At 40.0% G+C, this 24,622-nt stretch overlaps 1 protein-coding gene across 1 annotated transcript in view; it reads left to right on the top strand.

Annotated features, from left to right (window-relative positions):
* The window catches only part of BRAF (B-Raf proto-oncogene, serine/threonine kinase), a 146,625-nt gene that overhangs the window by 52,161 nt on the left and 69,842 nt on the right, over positions 1 to 24,622 (top strand). Inside the window, 4 exon segments of the mRNA XM_023758887.1 lie at positions 1,331 to 1,432; positions 11,927 to 12,190; positions 14,615 to 14,782; positions 22,107 to 22,129. Coding sequence (XP_023614655.1) covers positions 1,331 to 1,432; positions 11,927 to 12,190; positions 14,615 to 14,782; positions 22,107 to 22,129 — 557 coding nt within the window.

The raw sequence follows: 24,622 nt of genomic DNA, 5'->3' as shown, positions 1-24,622 counted from the left end.
GGGAGCTTCCCAACCCCCTGTTGGACCCTGCTCTGTGCGAGACGAGGGGGGAGCTCCTCAACCCCCTGATCGGCCCTGCTCTGTGTGTGACAGGGGGCAGCGCCCCAACCCCCTGATCCGCCCTGCTCTGTATGTGACAGGGGGCAGTGCCCCAACTCCCTTATTGGCCCTACTCTGTGAGTGACAGGGGGGAGCTCCTCAACGCCCTGATCAGCCCTGCTCTGTGCATGACAGGGGGGAGCTCCTCAACCCCCTGATCGGCCCTGCTCTGTGTGTGACAGGGTACGGAGCCCCAACCCCCCTGATGGGCCCTGCTCTGTGCATGACAGGGGGCAATGCCCCAACCCCCTGATCGGCCCTGCTCTGTGCGTGACAGGGGGTGGCACCGCAACTTCCCTATCGACCCTGCCTTGAGTGTGACAGGGGGCGGTGCCCCAACCCCCCAATCGGCTGTGCCCTGAGCGTGACTGAGGGTGGCATCGCAACCTCCTGATCCACCCTGCTCTGTGCATGACAGGGGGCGGCGCCCCAACTCCCCAATCGGCCCTGCTCTGAGCCCAACCAGGGGCTGCACCTAGGGATTGGGCCTGCCCTCTGCCACCCGGGGAGCAGGCCTAAGCCAGCAGGTTGTTATCTCCCGAGGAGTCCCAGACTGCGAGAGGGCACAGGCCGGGCTGAGGGACACCCCCTCCCCCCCCCGAGTGCACAAATTTTTGTGCACCGGGTCTCTAGTATATATATATAAAAGCCTAAGCAACTGTTACTACCAGAATGACCCGTCGACCAGTTGCTATTACACACACTGTCCACCAGAGGGAAGATGTTCAACTCAGGAGCTGCCTCCTGGTGGTCAGTGTGCTCCCACAGCCAACCTCCCACAGCCAGCCAACCTCCCCTGGTTCCTTACCCGGCTGGCAAACCTTTTGCACTCCTTCTCCGTTCTTCCCCACCCCCAACACCCCCCACCCCAGCCCAGCAGGCTTCGTCCGGCAGCCCCCTACCGGCAGCCGGCAGCAGGCCCCCAGACCCCAGCCAGCAGCCAGCAGGCCCTGACTGGCCTGGCCCCAATTGGGACGGGGCGAGACAGCCCTGATAGGCTCTGATCGCCCGCCAGGCCTAGGGACCCCACTCGTGCACAAATGATGTGCACTGGGTCTCTAGTGTTTAATAAAAGGGAAAGACCACTATACTAAATAATCTTTAAGTTTTCTAAGCTCTAAATTTCAAGGGTTACAGGCAGTTACTGCAATATTTTGATAGAAATCTTGAAGTATTTCTAATTCCTTTCCTAAATTATTTTTATTTAAATTGTTTTAAAAATGTTTTATAGGTGTGGAATATCAAACAAATGATTAAGTTGACACAGGAACATATAGAGGCGCTATTGGACAAATTTGGTGGGGAGCATAATCCACCATCAATATATCTGGAGGTAAGCTTTTGAGTATTATATTTGTAGTAATTTTGAAAAGAAAAATAGTGCATGTATAAAAAGCATTTGTACTGATAATATTGGTTATCTTAGGTGGTTGGATTAGAAATAATGGGAAAAGAGAATTAGTTTTGTCTTAGCTTCTTAATCTTGTTTCACTTGTTACAATAAATATGTAGTATTTTGTAATTTGGAGAATGTCAAAATTAATAAAAAGTTGTATATGAACTCCAAAATTTTATTCTGTTAAAAAAAAAAGTTTAAAAAAAGAAAGAAGATGATTCTGGAGGTCAGCAAAGTAGTTGCCATGTTTAAAAATGGGGAGAATTTTGTAAAATATCTTTTTTCCAGAACAGATCTCCCCCAAATTGGTTTTTGCTTTCTTATAGGTAAAATGTATAATGTTTAAATATTAAATAGCTCAAAATTGCTTAGCTTTACTGTTTAATAGTGCCTTGAGGCTTTTGTATCAAGCCCTGAGTATCATTGTAAATTTATTGAGTTAGTCATTCTTCTTAATCCAATGAGGTAGTAGTTACTATTCTAATCACAGATAAGCTTTCTTGGCATTAGTTTCCTTAGGTAAGTCACTCAGATTCCACAGCCAGCAAGCTGTTATGGAATCTAGGCAGTCAGGCTCCACAGCCGGTTCTGCTTACCACTACACTATTCTGCCTGTCCCTGTAAAAGCTGGCTCCACAGTAATTACTAGCCGTACAGGGATATAACCCTAAATGACAAATGATCAGGTTACCATTTGCCGGCAAGTGCCAGAGATTTTTAGGCATGGATCAACGGACTCCTAAACTAAATTTCTAATTTAGTAATCTAATCTAATTACTTTTTAAAGAGCAAGTTAAATCTCCAGTATTTAATGAGAAAGTTTGCATTTCTAAAATAAATTTGGGAGTTTGGAAATAACTGCTAATATACTGTTCTTTTCATATGGCTTATCCCAGAGCACACTGCCAGGTAATATTAGTGCTAGGAGTAGAATTCATACCTCTGAATGCTATCTGTTTTAATTGTATGTCTGAGGAGGACAAGAAAGGAGTCATAAGGCGGCATATAGTCCTGGGGAAAATAGTAATTCTTTGTTAATCAGAATTAGACAACTTTAACCAGCAGTTTTTTTCTGCCCACCCTTTCTCTGTCTTGGGAGACATATACAGTAGGTCCTTGGGTTACATTGGAGATCCGTTCCTATGGGGCATCGTAACGTGATTTTTGCCATAAGTTGGAACCCACCAACATAAGCACCTACATCACTCACATGGAGCCCATACACAACAGTAATGAAGTGAAACAGTAAAAAAAATTTAAGAGAAAGCTAACAATTCCTGACCTTTACTTGTGGTAAATAAATAATAAAAAACATAAAGCACATATGTACATACGTCAAAATGATGGACCTTTTTTTTTTTTTTTATAAATACTGCAAATGGGAGATGGTGACATAACCACGAAACGACATACGTCGAGTCCGACGTAACTCAATGACTGCTTGTATATATAAAAGGCTAATATGCTTAAATGTCCATCTGACCAGTAGCTATGACGTGCACTGCCCACCAGGGGGCAGACGCTCAATGCAGGAGCTGCCAAGCTGCAATGACTTGGCTGCGGTGGTTTTCGGGTGACACACCCCGAAACCAGAGAGGAGGGAGCCTGATTCCTCGTGGGGCCATGCAATTCCACCTTTGGCCGTGGGTTATGTTGTTTCTGGGGCACTGTCGGCCCCGAATCTGGTTTACTGCACACTTGTGTTTGCATTCCAAACCCTGTACGACAGCAATTTTGCAGAGTGCCCTCTCACACTCCGGGACCCCTCGGAGGATGTCAGAGAGCTGATTTCGGCCCGATCCCTGCAGGCCAGGCCGAGGGACCCCACTCATTCCCCAGATGCCCTTTGCGCCACGGCACACCCCATGTGCGGCCAGCCAGGGAGAGACCTCGGGAGGTTGGCTCCAGGGCGTGTCCAACCCATCTCACCCAGTCCCGCCCCACCGGCCACCTTCTAATTAATTTCCTTTCGATGTGCATGAATCCGTGCACTGGGTCACTAGTAAACATATAAATTAGTTAAAACATTGAACTTACTACCATTTGATATGTTATGAAGAGAGGAGCCTGGTTGGAGATGACAGTATTCTTCCAGAGGAAAGTTGTCTCAGGGAAAAGACCTATGGGTACTGATATTTGAAGGCCCTTTAGTGAAAAACCAGGTCTACTGATTACCCACTGAGACCCACCATTATATCCTTTCTGTCTCTATGAATTTGACTACACTAGGAACCTCATATAAAGTGGAATTATAAAATATTTGTTCCTTTGTGACTAGCTTATTTCACTTACCATAATGTCTTCCAGGTTCATTCATGTTTATTATGTGCAAAATTTTTTTTCTATTTAACATTGAATAATATTCTATTGTATGTATACAGGGTGAAGCTATATCTTGTGGTTTTGATTTGCATTTCCCTGATAACTAATGATGTTGAGCATCTCTTCCTGTGGTTATTGGCCATTTGTATTTTTTTCTGTGGAGAAACGCCTATTCAAATCTTTGCGCATTTTTTTAATTGGGTTGTTTGTGTTGTTGAGTTGTAGGAGTTCTGTATATATTCTGAATATATGTCCTGAATATCAATCCTAATCAGATAGATAATTTGCAAATATTTTCTTCCATTCTGTGGGTTCCCCCTTCACTCTGTTGATAGTGTCCTTTGATACTCAAAAGTTTTTGTTTTGTTTTTTTAATGAATCTAACATCTGTTTTTCCTCTTGTTGCCTATGCCTTTGGTGTCATCCAAGAAAACATTGCCAAATTCAATGTCCCTTTGTTTTCTTCTAGGAGTTTTATAGTTTTAGTTCTTATGTTTAGGTCTTTGATCCATTTTGAGTTAATTTGTATTTGTGATGTAAGGTAAGGGTCCAGCTTTTGCATTTCGTATCCAGTTTTCCCGTATCACTTGTTGAAAGTCCTTTCTCATTGAATGGAAATTTTGATAAATGCGCTTGTCAAGACATTTTACCATATATGTGAGAATTTATTTCTGGGCTCTCTACTCCATTGGTCTATATGTCTGACTTTATGCCAGTACCACACTGATTTGATTACTATAGTAAAAGCTAAGTTTTGACATCAGGAAATATGACACCTCTAACTTTGTTCTTTCTCAAGATTGTTTTGGCTGTTTGGGATACCTTGAAATTCCATATGAATTTTAGGATGGATTTTTCTATTTCTGCAAACACACTGGGATTTTGATAGGGATTGCATGAATCTATAGATTGCTTTAGATAGTATTGACATCTTGAGTCTTTTTTTTTTAAAGTATGTTTTTATTGATTTCAGAGAGAGGAAGGGAGATAAAAACATCGATGAGAGAGAAACATCGATGGGCTGCCTCCTGCATACTCCCCACCGGGGATTGAACCCACAACCCGAGCATGTGCCCTGACCAGGAATTGAACCGGCAACCCCTTGATTCATAGGTCAACACTCAACCACTGAGCCACACCAGCTGGCAAGAGTCTTTAACTCTTAAATATGAATGGATATCTAAGAATAAACAGAAATGTGAAGAAAGCTTTTTAACAGAAATATAACAACAGAAATGGTGAAAATATGTGCAGAGAGCAAAAGAAAATTATAATTAACATCAGAGATATGAGAAGACATACTAATCTGTGTTCTTGTTTCATGGCTGTACTAAAGAAGCAAAAGTAGCCCTGGCCAATGTGGCTTGGTTGGTTGGAGCACCATCCCATGCACCAAAAGTTCTCAGGTTTGATTGCCTATCAGGGCATATAACCTAGGTTGCAGGTTCACTCCCAGGAACAGGGCACATACAAGAGGCAACCGATATCTATCTACCTATCTCCCTCCCTACTTCCCCCCCTCCTTCCCTCCTTCCTTTCCCCCTTTCCCTCCCTTCTCTCTAAAATAAAAATAGGAAAAAAACCACACACACAAGAAAACATATCCTTGGGTAAGGATTTTTAAAAAGCAGCAAAAGTAACAGAAAATCAATTGACCATAAATGCAAGGCTTTATTTCTGGACTCTTTAATTCTGTTGTGTTGTTCTATATGTGTATCCTTACTCCAGTACTACATTGGCTTTGATCTTCAGAGTAAATTTGAAGGTGTTGCTATTTTCTAAGTGAATTAAAAGTGGGAGGCAGGGATGAAGTGAGGAGCCAGAGAAGCATGGGAAAGGTTGGAATAAGTATTGGGAAGAATTTAATAGGATGTTAAAAATAAGTAACATTTTTCAGGGCAATAGTATTGCAGGACTAAGTTCCGTGATTTGATAATGGAACTAATTGGCCTAGTTTCATTAATTTTTCCCAATCAATATGTAGTAACCCTGAGAAGGAAGAATGGAATAATTGAGTGGTAGATTTACTCAAGATTAGTATTTAACAAGCAAGTTAGTAAAACAATGAGAATTAGCCAAAGACTCTCTAAGATGTTACCAGTGGCATTGTTGAAATGAGTCACTATTACTTAAAAGAAGTAAGACAACAAAGACCAAATCTGAGAAACTTTAAGGGATTAATATTGACCATGAACACATTAATGTGGTAGTGAGATGGAAGCTTAAAAAGGTGGAATAAGTGTGTGTGCATAGTGGTATGGGAGGTTATAAACTGAGATCTTGACATCATTTGGAACTCTCGTAAAGAATGATATAGTATAGTTCTGGATCTTGAAGGTAATGTGGAAATAAATGCCTTTACAGATTCAAGGTATAAAGAACTTTAAGGCAAGAGTACTAGGTGTACTGGTAAATAATGGCGGATTTTATAATCAAAGAAAACACAATAATTTCAAGAGAAACATCAAAAGTGTTTTATTCAAAGTAATGTCCATCGCTAGCTACACATTTCCCCCATCTTTCAGGTAATTTGTGGATACCGTCCCAGTAGAACTTTTCTTGTTTTGAGGCAAACCATTCAGAAACCCAATTTTCCACTTCTTCGTATGTTTTGAAGTGCTCAGAAAGTGCGTGTGCCATCGATCGGAACAGGTGGTAATCTGAAGGAGCAAGGTCTGGTGAATATAGCGGGTGGGTTAATACTTCCCAGGCAAGATCTTTTAAGTGTCTTTAACTGGTTTTGAAGTGTGTGATGGTGCGTCATCATGAAGCAAAATTACTTTGCCATGTCTTCTGGCACATTCTGGTCATTTCACGATCAAAGCGTGGTTCAAATTGATTATTTGTTGTCGGTAGCAATCAGTATTAACGGTTTCACCTGGTTTTAGAAGCTCATAATACACCACAACTTCCTGATCCCACCAAATGCAGAGCATTGTCTTCTTTCCGAAGCAATTTGGCCTTGCAGTCGATGTTGATAGTTGACCTGGATCAACCCATTTGTGCATTTGGGATTCTCAAAATAAATCCACTTTTCATCGCCAGTCACAATTCGATGCAAAAAAAGACTTTCTTTCGTGCTGTTGAAGCAACATTTTACTGATGTCTTTTCGGTTTTACATTTGTCTTTTGTTCAGTTGATGTGGCACCCATTTTCCTTCCTTTAAAATCTTTCCATTGCTTGTAAATGATCGTAAATTGTTTGTTGAGCAACGTTTAGTCTTTCTACAAGTTGTTTTTTAGTTTGACACGCATCTTTATCCAATAATGCTTGTAATTGTTGGTCTTCAAACTTTTTCAGTTGACCTCGACGTTCTTTGTCTTTCACATAGAAATCATCACTTTTAAAGCGTTTAAACCAGTGTTCACAAGTATCTTGAGATGGAGCATGTTCACCATTAGCTTCCCAAAGTATACGATAACTTTTTCTTCAAAATAAAGTAATGAATTAAAACTTCCCGCAAATGCTCTTTTTTTGGCAAGAAATTTGACATTTTTAAGCGTAAAAATATCTATGATGTTAACACCTTCAGCAAATTTGACATATGAAGTTTTGAAGCTTGTTGTCAATACAATAAAATAGCATACATATCAAATCGCATATATATCAACATATGTGTAACTCCATCTATTGAAAAAAATCCGCATTATTAACTGGTACACCTAGTAATCAATATCCACACTGAATGCAGCCAGGATAATAGGGTGAAATGAACCAAGCCAGGTACAAAACAAGGTAGGCAAGTGCCGTGGTAGATTGCAGCTGTAACAATGGAGAGAGGTAGAATAAGTAAATGTTTTGTACTTAAGAAAAAGTGGAGGGCCTGGCCGGTGTAGCTCAGTGGTTGAGTGTTGACCCATGAACCAGGTTTTGATTCTTGGTCAGGTCACATGCCTGGGTTGTGGGCTCGATCACCTGTGGAGGGGCAGGTGTGCAGGAGGCAGCTGATCAATGGTTTTCTCTCATCATTGATGTTTCTATCTCCCTTTCCCTTCCTCTCTCTGAAATCAATAAAAACATTAAAAAAAAGAAAGGAAGAGGTACTGATAAGTGCAGTGAAATAATAGTTTGTAATCCACAATTGAGGGAATAGTGTATTTTCAAAAAGTAAGAAAAACATTTTGATAAATAATATTCAGAAGTTTTATTGTTTACATGTGTTTCTTTTCCTAAGGCTAACTTTGTGTAGTGAATGTGCTGCCCAATAAATAAGAATATTTGATCTATGCAAGGAGGAACTTTTGCCTCCCTGACTGCATGTTTACAATCTTCAAAGGGTAGGAAATGCATTGGTCTTTATTTTTGTGATCTGAGCCCCAAACAGTGCCAAGCACATGTATGCTCAATATATATTTACTGAAGGCTCAATAAAGTGGAGCATATTGAAAGAGCTGCTCATAAATAATTAGCACTTGGAATTGAAATTTATATAGTACTACAGATAAGAAAATTTTTAATCAATTTGGTTCTTATGCCCTGGAATGCTATGAAATATTTCAAGGTCAGGGTAGGGCCCTAGTAGGCTGTAATGAAGGCTATTTACCTCAGTAGATCATTTTAGTATTTTATTTTCTTTTTTCCCCCAAAAAATATAAGGTAAGATCTAGCATACCAGGTGCGGTGGCCTTTTCTGAAATGAAAATGTTGCTTCATTCTCTTGTACCTTTGATAATTCTTCCTTCCTTGTAGAAAGAAGTTCAGGCTTCATAACATGGTATCTTCTATAATAATAAAAGCATAATATGCTAATTACACCGGACAGCCGAACAACCTTCCAGATGAAGCCTCAGCAGCGGGGGCCAAGGCAGAAGTGTTTAGCTTCGATCAGGCAGGCGAGCAGTTAGGGGCAATCAGGCAGGCAGGCAGAGGGGTTAGGGGCGATCAGGCAGGCAGGTGAGTGGTTACGGGGAAAAGGCAGGCAGGCAGAGGCGGTTAGGGGGATAAGGCAGGCAGGCAGAGGTGGTTGGGGGATAAGGCAGGCAGGTAGAGGCAGTTAGGGGCGATCAGGCAGGCAGGCAGAGTGGTAGGGGCAATTAGGCAGGCAGGCGAGCAGTTAGGGGCATCAGGCAAGCATGCAGAGTGGTTAGGGGTGATCAGGCAGGCAGGCAGAGGCGGTTAGGGGCGATCAGGCAGGCAAGAGAGTGGTTCGGGGCGATCAGGCAGGCAGGCAAGTGGTTAGGGGTGATCAGGCAGGCAGAGGTGGTTAGCGGCAATCAGGCAGGCAGGCAGGCCAGCGGTTAGGAGCCAGTGGTCCCAGATTGCGAGAGGGATGTCCGAACCCTGTGGGATTGGGCCTAAACTGGCAGTCAGACATCCCCTGAGGGGTCTCGGATTGCAAGAGGGTGCAGGCCGGGCTGAGGGACACCCCCCTTCCCCACACAAATTTTGTGCACCGGGCCTCTAGTGTAATAAAAGGCCAATATGCAAATCGACCGAACGGCAGAACCACCAGTCGCTATGATGCGCACTGACCACCAGGGGGCAGACACTCAACACAGGAGCTGCCCCTGGTGGTCAGTGCATCGCTCAGCCAGAAGCCAGGCTCACAGCTGGTGAGAGCAATGGCGGTGGCAGGAGCCTCTCCTGCTTCCGCAGCAGTGCTAAGGATATCCGACTGATGGCTTAGGCCCACTCCCCATGGGAAGCAGTACTAAGCCATCAGTCAGACATCCCCCCAGGGCTCCCAGACTGTGAGAGGGCACAGGCCGGGCTGAGGGACACCTCCTCCCCCGAGTGCACGAATCTCGTGCACCGGGCCTCTAATACACACACACACACACTCTCTCTCTCTCTCTCTCTCTCTCTCTCTCTCTAATCTGGTCCCTTACCCACATTTTCAGTCTTAAAGTTTGTTTTCCTAGTCTTCAGTTAAATGCCACAAATATGTATTGATCCCTTACTGTGTCCCAGCTATGACATTCAGCTATACTAGTATAGTTTTTCCTCTATGTCTTAAAATTTTCTGCCTCCTTACTTTATTACACAATTTATCCTGTACTCAGTCCTCTCTTCTCCCCACTTACTTCATCCATCTAAATGCTAGCCTTTTAAGACCCCCCTCCTTCCTCATTCTTGTATCAAGAATGTTCTTTGTTTATTTCTCACATATAGTACTAACACAAATAAAAAATATATTCATCTGCTTCTCAGCAGCCCAATAATGAACTTCTTGAGAGCTGTGAATTGTCATTTCTAAACCTTTATTTTCCCTGTAGCCTTTCATAAATGGTTGTAGTACTGTATCTTTAAGGGAGAAATGGTAAACCATAGTATGAGGTGATTACAACTGCCTTAAAGAACTATGAACATGTATATGTCACAATTCATTCCATCTCTTTACTTTCAATATCATTCTGTTTTCAAGATTCTTCTTACTTTTAGAATATGGTATATGTGGTAATTTGATCTGATAGTCTTAGTCAAAATGGACAGTGGTCCCAGAATTTCTTGACTGCAGTGTGTAAGCCACCTTTTCAAATAAAATTTTATTCTCTAAGCAGTATTTGATGAGGAAGGAGGTCATCAGAGATCCATAGTGAGAAGAATAAAGAATTTTAATTGATAGCTATTTCAGAAGGAAGACAGCAGTTATACATCTTCTAAGATTTTGGTGGTAGTGGTGAGATCTGGCACTGTGTACCTGAGTCTTATTTTTTTGTTTGTTTTTTTTTTTTTGAGGAAACTCCATACTGTCTTCCATAGTGGCTGCACCAGTCTGCATTCCCACCAGCAGTGCACAAGTGTTCCTTTTTCTCCACATCCTCTCCAGCACTTGTCGTTTGTTGATTTGTTGATGATAGCCATTCTGACAGGTGTGAGATGGTACCTCATTGTTGTTTTGATTTGCATCTCTCGGATGATTAGTGACTTTGAGCATGTTTTCATATGTCTCTTGGCCTTCTGAATGTCCTCTTTTGAAAGGTGTCTATTTAGATCCTTTGCCCATTTTTTGATTGGATTGTTTATCTTCCTTTTGTTAAGTTGTATGAGTTCCCTATAAATTTTGGAGATTAGGCCCTTATCAGATATGACATTGGCAAATATGTTTTCCCACGCAGTGGGTTTTCTTGTTGTTTTGTTGATGGTTTCTTTTGCTGTGCAGAGCTTTTTATTTTGATGTAGTCCCATTTGTTCATTTTCTCTTTAGTTTCAAGTGCCCTAGGAGCTGTATCAGTGAAGAAATTGCTTCGGCATAAGTCTGAGATTTTGTTGCCTTTGGATTCTTCTAGTATTTTTATGGTTTCCCGTGTTACATTTAAGTCCTTTATCCATTTTGAGTTTATTTTTGTGTATGGTGTAAGTTGGTGGTCTAGTTTCATTTTCTTGCATATATCCATCCAATTTTCCCAACACCATTTATTGAAGAGACTATCTTGGCTCCATTGTATGTTCTTGCCTCCTTTGTCGAATATTAATTGAGCATATTGGTTCGGGCCGATTTCTGGGCTCTCTATTCTATTCCATTGATCTATATGTCTGTTCTTGTGCCAGTACCAGGCAGTTTTGAGAACAGTGGCTTTGTAATACAGCTTGATATCTGGTATTGAGATCCCACCTACTTTGTTCTTTCTCAGGATTGCTGCAGCTATTCGGGGTCTTTTTTTATTCCAGATGAATTTTTGGAGAGTTCGTTCTAGATCTGTGAAGTATGCCATTGGTATTATTTTTTTTGACAAATCTAATACCTCATCTCCTTTTCAACTTGTTTGTCTGTTCTTAGAGCAGGGGGAGAGGAGTGTGAAACTTTATGTGCCAACAGCTTTTTTTTTGAGGGGGGGAAACAATTTTAATGAAGAGGGTACTTATCCTTGATGCAGTATAGTATTTTATACTCTCTTTTATTAATACTCATATATATTATAGACATCTCTTTTATATGTGTTTATCAGTTTCTCATTGTAATATAATGTAATATAACAAAAGATTTATCAATTTAAAGGTAAAAGTAGTCATTTACAGTACTTCCAGTGCTTATTTTGAAACTTATAACTTAAAACCCTGTAAGCTAAATTATAAAGAGGTTATAATCGAGGACTTAAATTTTATGTTTTCTTTTGTTACTGTCAGGAAGAGTTCCAGATTCATTGTAAATCTACTTTATTTTATAGGCCTATGAAGAATACACCAGCAAGCTAGATGCCCTCCAACAAAGAGAACAACAGTTATTGGAATCCCTGGGGAATGGAACTGATTTTTCTGTTTCTAGCTCTGCATCAACGGACACCGTTACATCTTCTTCCTCTTCTAGCCTTTCAGTGCTACCTTCATCTCTTTCAGTTTTTCAAAATCCCACAGATGTGTCACGGAGCAACCCTAAGTCACCACAGAAACCTATTGTTAGAGTCTTCCTGCCCAACAAACAGAGGACAGTGGTGAGTCTACTTTTAATATCATCATTGCCTTTTCTTTGTATTTTTCAGAAAGACCACTTGTTGAAAATGAAATATATCATCACTTTATACTCAGTGGTCTTACAAATTGAAGCATTTCAAACAAGGGAGGAAAAGACAATTATTTGGTGCCAAAGTCTGTGTTCTTTAACTATAACAAATAGTATTGTTTTTAGTGTCAGATTTGACATTTAATCTTACCTACAAAACTTGAACCATGCTCAAGTTTAAGTACTAGTTCAGAATCAATAAGAATTTTAAGACTAGTGCTTGCTTGTTGTCTAACATCTATCAGGTAAGATTCATTCTTCACCCTTGAGAATTCTCTATTTGGATTTATTTTTCCTCTTGTTTATATAACTTTTGATTATTGATCATTGGTATCACCGTTAGAGTAGAGTACTCTGTAAGTAACATTTAGAACAGAGAAATCTGCAAAATTATTTTGGATGGTCTGTAATCCTCAAGTGCAACGAGTACTATCAGTAGATTTAGTAAATAATGCACCCTTATACATTGTTACTTTTTATAATGCATATTGCTTTTTATATTAACAAAAACCATTTTCTTTCCAAAAAAGTTAAAGTAGTTTTTAATTATTTTTCTCAGGCAGCATCATTGGTAATGCTTATTCTTAATGGAAAAAGTTTGCTCACCTGTGCTATAGTGACCTCCAGTGGGGTCAATTTTTCACCCTGTGCAACAAAGGGATTTGAAGATTAATGTGTGGGAACATAAGACTAGGCCTTATGACACAGGCATGGTTGGAATTTAGATCTTTACCTAAAGCTGAGCCTTGAAGAGCTTTACCTTCAATAAAAGGGTGAACTGGAAGGAAATTTATTCACCAGCATACATAAATAACAGTGAAACTTATCTGTCTTTGCCAGGGTTCCAGATAAGAGTACCCTGTATACTCTTTTTTTTTTTTTTAATTGATTTTTTATAGAGAGGAAGGGAGAGGGATAGAGAGTTAGAAACACCGACCAGCTGCCTCCTGCACACCTCCTACTGGGGATGTGCCCGCAACCAAGGTACATGCCCTTGACCAGAATCGAACCTGGGACCCTTCAGTCCGCAGGGCGACGCTCTATCCACCGAGCCAAACCGGTTTTGGCTACCCTGTATACTCTTAACTATAGACCTAGTCTCATCAAAGTGTGGGTTTCCCTGTACCCAATAAATTAATGTAACAACTGGTACTAGAGGGGTAATAGCATTCAGGGACAGGGCAAAAGTAAATGGAAACCCTCTGGCCCATTCAGGTCCCTGAATTCACAGAGAGAATGCCCTTGTGACAAGCTCAAAATCCTAATTTATAAAATATACAAGGAAACTGCCTACCGTTCATGAGTTAGACGATTTAGAAACAGCAAAATTAGACTCCTAAGAAGGAACAAAACAGAACTTCCAGGTGGTCTTCAAATTTTAAAAAGAAGGAAATCCTACCTTTTGCAACAGCATGGATGGACCTGGGGAATATTATATTAAGAGAAATAATCCAGTCAGAGAAAGACAAATACCATGCGATTTCACTTATATGTGGAATCTAATGAATAAAATAAATTAACAAATAAAATAGAAACAGACCCATAAATACAGAGAACAGACTGACAGGGTTGGGGGGCTGGGTGAAAAAAAAATCCTCATAGACATAGACAGTACTATGGTGATTGCCAGAAAAGAAGGGGCATGGGGGGAGGTAGAAGAAGGTAAAGGGGGAATAAATTGGTGATAGAAGGAGATTTGACTTGGACTGGTGAACACAGAATACAATATACAGATAATGTATTATAGAATTGTACACCTAAAACCTATATAATCTTATTAACCAACTAGAGGCCCAGTGCACGAATTTGTGCACCAGTGGGGTCCCTCAGCCTGGCCTGTGGGATCAGGACAAAACCAGCTGACATCCCCTGAGGGGTCCTGGATTGCGAGAGGGTGCAGGCCAAGCTGAGGGACCCCACTGGTGCATGATCGGGGCCTGGGACGGATGTGGGAGGTTGGCCAGCTTGGGAGGGCCCACAGGAGGACTCCAGGGTGTATCCAGACTGTCTCGCTCAGTCCTGATCAGCTGGACCCCAGCACCAAGCTACCCTACCCACCGACTGTTTGCCCCCTGGTTATCAGTGCACATCATAGCAAGCATTTGAGCAGCCTTAGCATATCATTAGCATATTATGCTTTGACTGAACAGATGACCAGAAGACCGGACACTTAGCATATTAGGCTTTTATTATATAGGATATCAACCCAATAAATTAAACGAAGGAAGGAAGGAAGGAAGGAAGGAAGGAAGGAAGGAAGGAAGGACAGTGGATGACAGTTATCATCTATGAAGTATTCTTGCTAAGAATGATTACAAGTTAAATGTCAAGTTTCTGCCACCTTCCATTTTACAAGAAACACGGAGATAAGCACCATGAGGAAACAAGAGAAATGTGGACATCCTCTAAGACAGTGATTCCCAAAGTGGGCGCTACCGCCCCCTGGTGGGCGCTGCAGCGATCCAGGGGGGCGGTGATGGCCACAGGTGCATTTGTTTTAACTTTTTTTGTATTACCTTTCTATTCTGAGTTCAATAAATAGTTTCATAATTTCAAACTTCAATGTTTCTAATTTACACCTTTCTTTACTATATTTTACGAAAAAGGTAGAAACATTAATACATATATCTTTCTGTTTAATTGCTATTAAAATTTTTAAAAAATTAATTTCCAGGGGGCGCTGAGTAATATTTTTTCTGGAAAGGGGGCGGTAGGCCAAATAAGTTTGGGAACCACTGCTCTAAGATAAAGTGCCTCAATGTGTTGGAGATTAAAAGGTTGGGGATTTCCCTGGCTGGTGTGCCTCAGTTGTTGGGAGCATCATCCCGTGCACCAGAAGGTCGAAGATTCAATTCCCTGTCAGGGCACATACCTAGGTTGCTTGTTCAGTCCCTAGTCAGGGCCATGTATGGGAGGCAACTAATCAATGTATCTCTCACATAGATGTCTCTCTCTCCCTCACCCTCACCCTCTCCCTCTCCCTCTCTCCCTCTCTCCCTCTCTCCCTCTCTCCCTCTCTCCCTCTCTCCCCTCTATCCTCTCCTCTCTCTCCTCTCTCTCTCCTCTTCTCCTTCTCTCCACCTTCTTCCTTCTTTGGAATCAGTAAAATAAAATAAAAAAGTTGTGGATTATTCTACATTAAAAAAGACTAAAGAGACATAACAACTAAATACAGTGTGTGATCCTGGTTATAGATTAGGATGGGGAGAGCTGTAAAAGACATTCTTGAGACTTGGAAAGTTTTTAATGTTGACTGAACATTAGATGTTATAGAATTATTAATTTTTAAAAAAATATATTTTATTGGTTTTTTATAGAGAGGAAAGGAAAGGGATAGAGAGTTAGAAACATTGATGAGAGAGAAAGATCCATCAGCTGCCTCCTGCACACCCCCCACTGGGGATGCGCCCGCAACCAAGGTACATGCCCTTTACCAGAATCGAACCTGGGAACCTTTAGTCCGCAGGCCAACACTCTATCCACTGAGCCAAACCGGTTCGGCTAGAATTATTAATTTTTAAAGTGTGATAATATACAGGAGAATATTTTTATTCTTGGGAAATACATGTGTAAATATTTAAGGATGCATTATAATCATGCCTACAACTTTCTCCCCCTCTTTTGTGAAATACAACTTAATTGTAGAAGTCTCAAGTGTGTACAATTCAATGACTTTCTACAAATGTAACTGCCATGCAAATTATGATATAGAACATGCCAGACCAGTGTAGCTCAGTGGTTGAGCATAGACCTATGAATGAGGAGGTCATGGTTCAATTCCCAATCTGGGAACATGCCCAGGTTGCGGACTCAATCCCCAATAGAGGATGGGCAGGAGACCGCCGATCAATGATTCTCTCTCATCGTTGATGTTTCTATTTCTCCCTCTCCCTTCTTCTCTGAAATCAATAAAAATATCCTTTTTTTTAAAAGATACAGAACATTTCTAGTGTTTGAGAGTATTCTCCTGCCTCCTCCCTCCAACTTCAATTCAGGACCCACCCTCAAGAGTAACCACTATTCTGACTTCTCGATCAATTTGGAACTTATTGTCAAATGATATGATGGAAAACAAAATGTGGGGAGAGAGAGAAAAAAATGAAAAAATTATTTTTAATCTAAGTAGAAGAATTTCTTCTAATAGAGTTAGAAGAATTCAAACAACATAGAATAAAGGAAAACCGGAAAGTTGAAAAGAAACAGTTTTCTCTAGGAAAAAAAACTATTGAATGTATTGATGCTGATTTGAGGAAATAGCAATGTAACATCTATATATATAAAAGGCTAAGCGACTGTCTGACCGGTAGCTATGACACACAATGACCACCAGAGGGGAAGACACTCCGACCGGTAGGTATGACGCACACTGACCACCAGGGGGCAGACGCTCAATGCAGGAGCTGCCAAGCTGCGGTGACTTGGCAGTAGCGGTTCTCGGGTGATGCACCCAGATCCAGAGAGGAGGAAGCCTGATTCTAGGGTGCGTCACCCGAGAACCGCCCTTTTGCAATCCAGGACCCCTCGGGGGATGTTGGAGAGCCGGTTTTGGCTCGATCCCCACAGGCCAGGTCAAAGGACCTGACCTGCTGGAGGGACCCCACTCACTCCACATACAACCTCCAAGCTGCAACACCGCCCCAGGTGCGGCAGGCCAGAGAGGGACTGCGGGAGGTTGGCTCCAGCGCATGTCCGGCCCGTCTCGCCCAGTCCCGCCCCGCAGGCCACCTTCTAATTAATTTCCTTTCAATGTGCACAAATCCATGCACTGGGGCACTAGTTTTAAATAAAATCTCAACATATTAAAAAAAGACAAATGGAATAAAAAACATCTCAACATGTCAAGATCATTACAGCTTACCACAGAGCTGTGTTAAAATGCTTTATGAAAATTATAATGTTTATTTTTAAAATTTCAATGGATGAGGTAAAAAGTTGATAAAACCCAACTGAATGAAGGAAAATATAAAGAAAGGTTAAGTACATGAAGAAGGGAATGAACAATTTCATTATGTGTCTCAAAAAGAATTTCAGAAAGTGAGAATAGAAATAAAGGATTAGAGCAAAATTTAAAGAAATGATGGCTAATATTTATGAAAGACATAGGTCTAAAGATTTGGGCAACATAAGCCCTAAGTTGGTAAGTAAATTTGAATCCATACTTATAAATATAACAAAATGAAAGGACATTGTTTCCAGATCACTTGGGGGGAGGGGCGGAAATTACCTATAAAAAAATTTCAATTTAGATTATTAAAACAGTTTCTTCATAGCAGCTGCAGAAAGCCAGAAAACAATAGAATAATATACACAAAGTGTGATAGATGCCTATAAGTCACTCAGGTAAACTATGAGTTTAGCTAGCTTGGTACGCTATGAGTGAATGCACTATAATGGCCTTTCAGGTAAGGAGTTTACCTCTCCCAGGTTCTGCTTGAACACAGGAAGGAATGAAAAGTAAGAATTAAACCTAAAACTACAGAATTTGTAGAAGAAAACACAGGATAACATCTTTGTGACTTGGAATTTGCAGTAATTTTTTAAATATGCACAAAAAGCACAATCCATAATGAACATACAATAGTCCCTCTTATCCAAGGGGGGTACATTCCAAGACTCCCAGTGGTTGTTGATAAGTTTAATTTATAAATTAGGCACAGTAAGTGATTAACAATTAATAAAATAGAGCAGTTTGCCTGGCCAGTGTTGCTCATTGACCCATGAACCAAGAGGTCCGCAGTTCGATTCCTGGTCAGGGCACATGCCTGGGTTGCAGGCTTGATCCCCCATAGGGGTGTGCAGGAGGCAGCTGATTGATGTTTCTCTATATATATCACTCTTCCTTCTTCTCTCTCCAGAATCAATAAAAACATTAAAAAAATTTTTTTTTAATAAAATTTTTTTTTATATATGTAAAACCAAGTGACTGGAACGACCAGAACAGCCAGTTGCTATGACACACACTGTGACCAGCCGACCAGCCTGATGGGGGCAGGGTCGCCTGCTGACGTCCCGCAGCCCCTCCCACCGCCGGCTCATCCCCAATTGGGCTCCCATGGAGGCGGGGCTGGCAGCCAACCTCCTGCAGTCCCTCCTCCCGACCAGCTGGCCCCAATCTGGGCAGGCTGGCCGGACCCCACCCATGCACGAATTCGTGCACCAGGCCTCTAGTATACTATAAAAGTTATTTGAATGTGGTCCCTCTATTAACATATCTTATTGTACTCTACTCACCCCTCTTGTGATGATGTGAAATTATACAGTGCCTGTGTGATGAGATCCTGTGAGCTGAATGATGGAGACGTTGTGACATTATTAGGCTATGCACTGTACCGTACTGGAATACTATGACTGTCAATAATCTGATAACCAAGATGACTACCAAGGGCTAATAGGAAGGTAGTGTATATAGTGTGGTTACACTGGGCAGAGGGATGATGTATGCCCCAGTTCGATGGTGGGATGGGCTTGCACAAGATTTCATCATGCTACTCAGAACCGCTATGCATTCAAATTTATGAATTGTTTATTTCTGGAATTTTCCATTTAATATCTTTGGACCACAGTTGACTGTGAGTATTTAAAACCTCAGAAAGTGAAACCAGGGAGAAGAGGGGACTACTAAATTGATAAATTAGACTTCATCAAATCTAAAAACTTCTCTTCAAAAGACAGTATTAAGTGAATAAAAGATAAACCACAGAAAAACATGTATCTGATCAAGAACATGTATTCAGAATATATGAAGAGCTCTTAGAATTCAATAACAAGAAAATAACTCAAGCCCTGACTGGTTTGGCTCTGTGGATAGAGCGTTGGCCTGCAGACTGAAGGGACCCAGGTTTGATTCCAGTCAAGGGCATGTACCTGGGTTGCGGGCACATCTCCAGTGGGAGGTGTACAGGAGGCAGCTGATTGATGTTTCTCACACTCTATCCCTCTCCCTTCCTCTCTGTAAAAAATTAATAAAATGTATTTTTAAAAAAATAATTTAATTTAAAAATGGGCAAAAGATTTGAACAGGTACTTCACCAAAGAAGATATATGGATGGCAAATAAACACATGAGAAGATGCTCAACATCATAAATCATTAGGGAAATGTAAAATAAAGGCACAAGATACCAGTACACATCTACTTCAATGGCTAAAATGGAAGAGTGGCCATACCAATTATTGGTGAGGATGTGGAATAACTGCTGGTGGGAATGTATAATGGTACAACCACTTTGGGAAACAATTTGACAGTTTTAGTAATGCAGTCCCTTTCAAAATCTCAAAATTTCCATCCTGAAATTCATGTGGAATTTCAAAGAATCCTAAATAGCCCAACATTCTTACAAAAGAACAAAGTTGGAGGTCTCACACTTCCTGACTTCAAAACTTCTACAAAGATACAGTAATCATATCATTGTGATAGTGGCATAGACAGAGAGACATATAGCCAAATGAAATAGAATAGAGAGCCCTGAAATAAATTATCACATATATGGTCAAAGGATCTTTTATGAGGATACCAACACCACCTAGTGGGGAAAAGGACAGTCAGTTCCACAAATGGTGCTGGGAAAACGGGGTATACACATGCAAGAATGAAGTTGGAACCTTATACAATATACAGAGCTATTTCAAATGGATCAAAAATGTAACAGCCAAAACTAGTACTTTTAAAAGAAAACATTGAGGGGAAAACATAATGACATTGAATTTGGCAGTTTCTTGGATATGACAGCAAAGTCACAGACAACATAAAAATAGAGAAATTGGGCTACATAAAAATTTAAAACCTGTGTCAATCAGAGAATACAGTCAACAGAATGAAAAGTCAATACAGAATAGGGGGAAATATTTTCTAATCATATATCTTGACAAGGGGTTAATATTAAGAATATATTTTGAGAAACTCCTACAACTCAAAAACAAAACAAAAAAACCCAAACAACCCCATTTTAAAAATGGGCAAAGGACTTGAATAGACATTTTTTTCAAAAAAGCTACACAAATAGCCAACAAACATGAAAATATGCTCAACATCACTAATCATTAGAAAATGCAAACCAAAGCCACAATGAGATACCACTTTATACTCATTAGAATTGCTACTATCAAAAAATAAAAACACGTGTTGGCAATAATGTAGAGAAATTGGAATCCTTGTGCATTGTTGATGGGAATGTAAAATGGTGACCACTATGAAAAACAGTATGGAGGTTCCTCAAAAAGCTAAAAATAGAATTACCATATGATCCAGCAATTCTATTTCTGCATATATATATCCAAACAAATTCAGTTGTAGTTTCAAAGAGATTATTTGTACACCTATATTCATAGCAGCATTGTTCACAGTAACCAAAATGTGGAATCAACCCAATTGTCCATCAACAGATGAATGGATAAATAAAATGTGTATACATACAATGCAATATACTATTCAGCCTTAAAATGTATTAGGAAATTCTGATGTATTCTATAGCATTAATGAACTTTCAAGATAATATGCTAAGTAAAATGGACCAATCACAAAAAGACAAATACTATATAATTCCACTTATATGAAGTACCTAGAGTAGTCAAATTCATAGAGACAGAAAATAGAATTATGGTTACCAGGGGCTGGGGAAAGGAGAGATGGGGAGTTGTTTAATGGGCATAGAATTTCAGTTTTGCAGAATGAAGAGCGTTCAGGAGATTGGTTGCACAATAATGTGAATGTACTTAACACATCTAACTGTATGTTTAAAAGTGGTTAAGATGGTTTTATGTTACATATATTTTTTCATAATTAAAACTGTTTTGCAATTTTGTAAAAAGTTAAACATGCATGTAGCTTATGATCCAGCCACTTACTTCTATTTACCCAAGAGAAAACATATGCCAATACAAAGATTTGTACAAAAATGTCCTTAGTTGCTTTATTTGTAATAGTCTAAAATTGGTCATAATCCAAATGTCCATCAACAGTTGAATGGTGAAACAAATTGTGGTCTATTCATAGAAAGACATGCGCTACTGATAAACACAACTATAGTTTACAAGTATAGTGGTGTACTATACTGTACCAAAAGTAGGTTTGCCTGGATCAAAGAGAGAAATTTACATTTGTAATTCTGAACTATACTTTCAAATTTTGCTTCATAGTTCTAGCTTAATTTTACACTGCTACCAGCAATGTATGAGATGCCTGTTTAAGATCACCTCATCAATGGAATATGTTATTGATCTTTTGGATTTTTGCCAACATGATAAGTGAAAACTATCCTGACAAGTTTGAGTGCTTTTTTCAGTGAGGTTGAACACCACCTTTTCATATGTTTGAAGGCTGTTTATATTTCTGTTTCTGTGAACTGTCTTTCATGTCCTTTGCCCATTTTTTTATTGGGTTGTTGGTCTTGATCTCAATTTTTCAGGAGCTCTCTCTATATACAACATACGCCTATTACATGAGTTGCAGATATTTTCCAAGACAAATCCAAATCTGATGAAAGACTCAGTTGCTCACTCTGACATAAAATTTCGGGGAGGAGGGTTCATGGAATCTGAAGCCCATGTATGGATTGCTGAGGAGCCACTTTTAAACATGCATGTAGCATATGATTCAGCCTTTCTACTCCTATTTACCTAAGAGAAAACATGCAAAACGGGTTTAATTGTGGAAAAACATATGTAACATAAAGGCTCTCAGTTTTGTTTAGTTGAATTTACTATTTTTTCTAATATAGTTTTCAGGTTTTGCATCATAATTATAAAGGCCTTCGTCACTTGAGGTTGTAAAGGAGTTTGCTTTGCTTTCTTTCAGTTCTTTTATGATTGCCCCTTCCTGCTTTCGTCATTTAAATCTTTGTTCCATTTGTAGTTTACCCTAGTATACAGTATGAGGTATGGATGAACCTTTTTTCCCCCTAGATTCAATCCAGTTGTCCCAACATTAATTATTAAAAAGTCAATCTTTACCTTATTTCAGATGCTGCCTTTATTTTACTCTAATTTCCTTTATGTGTTGGAATCTGTTTTGGACTTTTCCACTGGTCTGTTGGTCTATTGAACAGGTGCTATCATGAAGGAGCAAGGAGTACAAAAAAATCAGCCTACAGAAATGGAATAAAGGAGTGATTGATAACTTTGTTTTGGTGGTAAAGTGGAAAACCAATTTTTTGCCTGCTGATGAAATATACATACACCTTGAAATCAACCTGTGCAAGAGAAACATAAGGGAGCATAGCTGTATTTGAAAATGGCAATACAGAAGTGTATGAGGGAAATTACCAAAGGACCTGAGGGGTAGATAGTCCCAGTTCATTGAATGCTTTATATGCCATACAGAATTTTAATTTTGATTTAAAAATAGTGGAACAATTGTCAGCATACTAATGAAATGTAAGATTATATTTGGGGAGGAGGGTCTAAATCTGAGTTCAGTGGGCTCCTCAGCAATTCCTACATGGGCTTCAGGTTCCATGAATCCCCCTCCCTGAAATTTTATGTCAGAGAGAGCATTGGAGTCTTTCATCAGATTCTCAGAAATCTGACACACACAAGAGTTAAGAATATCTTCTTTTAAAACTAAATTAGGGTTGCCAATCAAGAAGTATTTGCATTAGAGTAGGCAGAATATGAGTAGTAGAGGGGAAAAGTGAGCTTTTCCCTTCAGTTCATTATTTCTAGAAGGTATGGCTAATTCACAATATTTATGTTCTGTAAAATTGCTGCAAGCACTGAATTAGTGAATACTGACCCATTTAGTCAGGGCAAATACAGGGTTGCTGTTATATAAATGAGGCAATGATGGCCTCTGAATAGTGACCCTTAGGTGGTTTGTGGTTGGGGTTTTTTTTCACAGTCTGCTGGCGTCCATTAGCATAAAAGCCCGCTGGCATAGGACACTTGTTTACCGTTTACTGTGTGAGAGCTAGAACAAGAAGGCAGAGTGTCACCTTTTCCAGTCTCAGCTGAGAAGGTACATGTTCAGCTTGCTGCTCTACACATGTTCGCAAAAGCATTACAAGTATTGATTTGGGGGTTACAAATTTTAGCAGGTAGACAAACCACAAGTGCAGAATGCATGAATAAAGAGGATCAACTGTACCAATCCAATCTCATGCATACTTCCAGTGATGAGCCTACTCATTCATGAGAAACTTTTCCCTTGCTGGGTAGTTTTAATGGTTATATTGTTCCAAATTTGGGATCCTACTTTTTTCTGATTGTAGGTCCTAATTTGGCTTTCTGGATTGTTCTCCCTTTGATATACTATTTAAATTCAGCTGTCTTATATCTACTCTTACTCCATTTTGCCCCTGTAGCATGAAGATTCTTTAGAAACTTTTGGTTTGCTAAGAATTACGTGATTTAAAAAAATGGAACCTTTAATTTTATTATTAACTAACACATCCCCTGTACCTCCACTGCCCTCCACCCTCACCATTAAAACCTGAACTTCTGCTGCACCACTGTAGTCCACATTGTGTTTGTTCTCTTTCAGTTGCAAATTACTCAGATTCACTGGGGAAGGGGGCTTGAAGAAGAAAAAGCCAAAATAGGGATGACCTCAAGTATATAAACTCTTTTATCTCTTTCCAGGGGTCCCAGTGCCTTTTCTACTTCTCCCCAGGTTAGCTTCATTCTGTGTCCAGATTTCGTCAATGCAGTGGGAAAGATGGCCACTGGGGCTCCAGATTTCTATCTGCTTGGCACACTGTAACTATAGTAAAAAGAGGAACTTCTCTCAGCCAGTTCCATTTATCAGTTAGGGAGGAACTCTGATTGTATTGGGGTCATATATCTATTTTTGGATCAATTGCTATTGCCAGGGATACAGGACACTGATTAGCCAGCTTATGTCATGTGTAGCTAGAAAAGTAGTGACCCTTGATTGAGAGCCTCTCCTGGAATTTTTAAGGAAGGGCAGGTTCCCTAGGGAAACAGGAGTGCTAGTCAACTAAACGACAAATATCAGTTACACACATAAGACAAGTATTTTTTTCTCTCCTATGTTTAGGATCAGTAATACATCTCTTAAGGACCATCAGTGTGATTGAAGGATTGCAGTTTTTAGTTTTAAACAGTGTTGGATCAAAATTGATTTTGCTTTAAATGTTGACATTATAGTTACTCAGTAGTGGGTACATAGTGATCTGTTATATTTTCTATTCTCTCTTATATGTTTAAAATATTTTATAATTTTAATGAACTAAAATTCGTTGTAAGTTGGTGAATAATAATACATATCTGTCATAGTTTCCCTTTAATAGTAAGCTGTAGAAATTATGTTGTATCTGATATAGGTAAGTTATTTTTTTTAAATGTGAAAAACATATTTATTTCCTTTGACCTCATATCATGCATTATGATACTGTAGGTACCTGGCAAGGG

The sequence above is a fragment of the Myotis lucifugus genome, unplaced genomic scaffold (genome assembly GCF_000147115.1).
Source record: "Myotis lucifugus unplaced genomic scaffold, Myoluc2.0 scaffold_141, whole genome shotgun sequence".
NCBI classification, from domain to species: Eukaryota; Metazoa; Chordata; class Mammalia; order Chiroptera; family Vespertilionidae; genus Myotis; species Myotis lucifugus.
Note: the sequence above shows the minus strand (reverse complement) of the source record. Positions and strands in the feature narration are given on the sequence as shown.